We start from the raw sequence: 1,001 nt of genomic DNA, 5'->3' as shown, positions 1-1,001 counted from the left end.
CCAGGTCCCGGTTCTAGACCACATGAGGTGCCGGTGCAGTGCCTGCATGCACTGTGTGTGCCGCTGGCGACAGGCCGTCATGGACAAGTTCGCGCGGAAAGTTGCCGCGCCGCGCCGCGTCAGGAAGAAGCCGAGTCGGCGGTCTCCCAGGCTGCGGGTGGCCGTGCGTCACCGCCACAAGTCGCCATCTGCAGCAAGGCCCGCGGCACTTTTCCGCCAGCGGAGAACTCGCTCTCTGTCCAGGTATTGTTGGTGTTGTGCTACGTCCTTTGCTTTCTTTGTAAAGTTTAGTTTTAGTAAGAGTTTTACGGCACTTGCAACGCCAGTAGACTACATAAATACTGAAGATTTGAGCTATTTTAGTTTTAGTAAGAGTTTTACGGCACTTGCAACATAATCAGGTCATATGAGTGCCGACGATTAGAGGTGTTATAAGAGAGTAAAAAACACATAAAAAGAAAGAGGAGAGAAAAGGGCGATAGATGTTTGATAGGAAAGAAGAAGCAAACCACACCAGGGCACCCGCTAACCACCCACTGAGCTATTTCAAGAGAGTAACATACAAAAAATAATTATTAGGGAGAAGGAGAAGGAGGAGGAAGAGAGATGATGCCAGTAGATGTTTGATAGGAAAGAAGTACCAAACCATACCAGAGCACCCGTCAACCACCCACAATGTGTTGCTGGACACAAGCCATCAGAAGATTGTAATTATTTTTTTTTTATTGTAAATAATTTACGCCCCCGGCAACACAATTAGGTCGTGCAAGACACCACTGCTGTCATACGGTTATACAGCCAGCCCAGGCAGAGTGTGGTATACAGTTTAAGCAGGCACACGCAGCAACTTGATTTTTTGAAAAACCAACAAAAACCTCCCCACTTGAGAATCGAACTCACATCTTCCGCACACAACAGCAAAAATGTAAAGCATAATTGTAGCACAGACGCCGGTAAAATCCCAACAAATCACAAACCCCCAAGCCCCAACCCACCCCCAC

The 1,001-nt window shown here is 47.9% G+C and overlaps 1 protein-coding gene across 1 annotated transcript in view; it reads left to right on the top strand.

Moving 5' to 3' along the window:
• Nucleotides 1–4: 4 nt before the first annotated feature.
• The window catches only part of LOC101851388 (filaggrin-2), a gene marked incomplete at both ends in the record, with an annotated part of 7,511 nt that continues 6,514 nt past the window's right edge, over nt 5–1,001 (top strand). Inside the window, 1 exon segment of the mRNA XM_013090734.1 lies at nt 5–243. Within this exon segment, the coding sequence (XP_012946188.1) occupies nt 5–243 (239 nt within the window).

The sequence above is a fragment of the Aplysia californica genome, unplaced genomic scaffold (genome assembly GCF_000002075.1).
Source record: "Aplysia californica isolate F4 #8 unplaced genomic scaffold, AplCal3.0 scaffold01451, whole genome shotgun sequence".
NCBI lineage: Eukaryota > Metazoa > Mollusca > Gastropoda > Aplysiida > Aplysiidae > Aplysia > Aplysia californica.
Note: the sequence above shows the minus strand (reverse complement) of the source record. Positions and strands in the feature narration are given on the sequence as shown.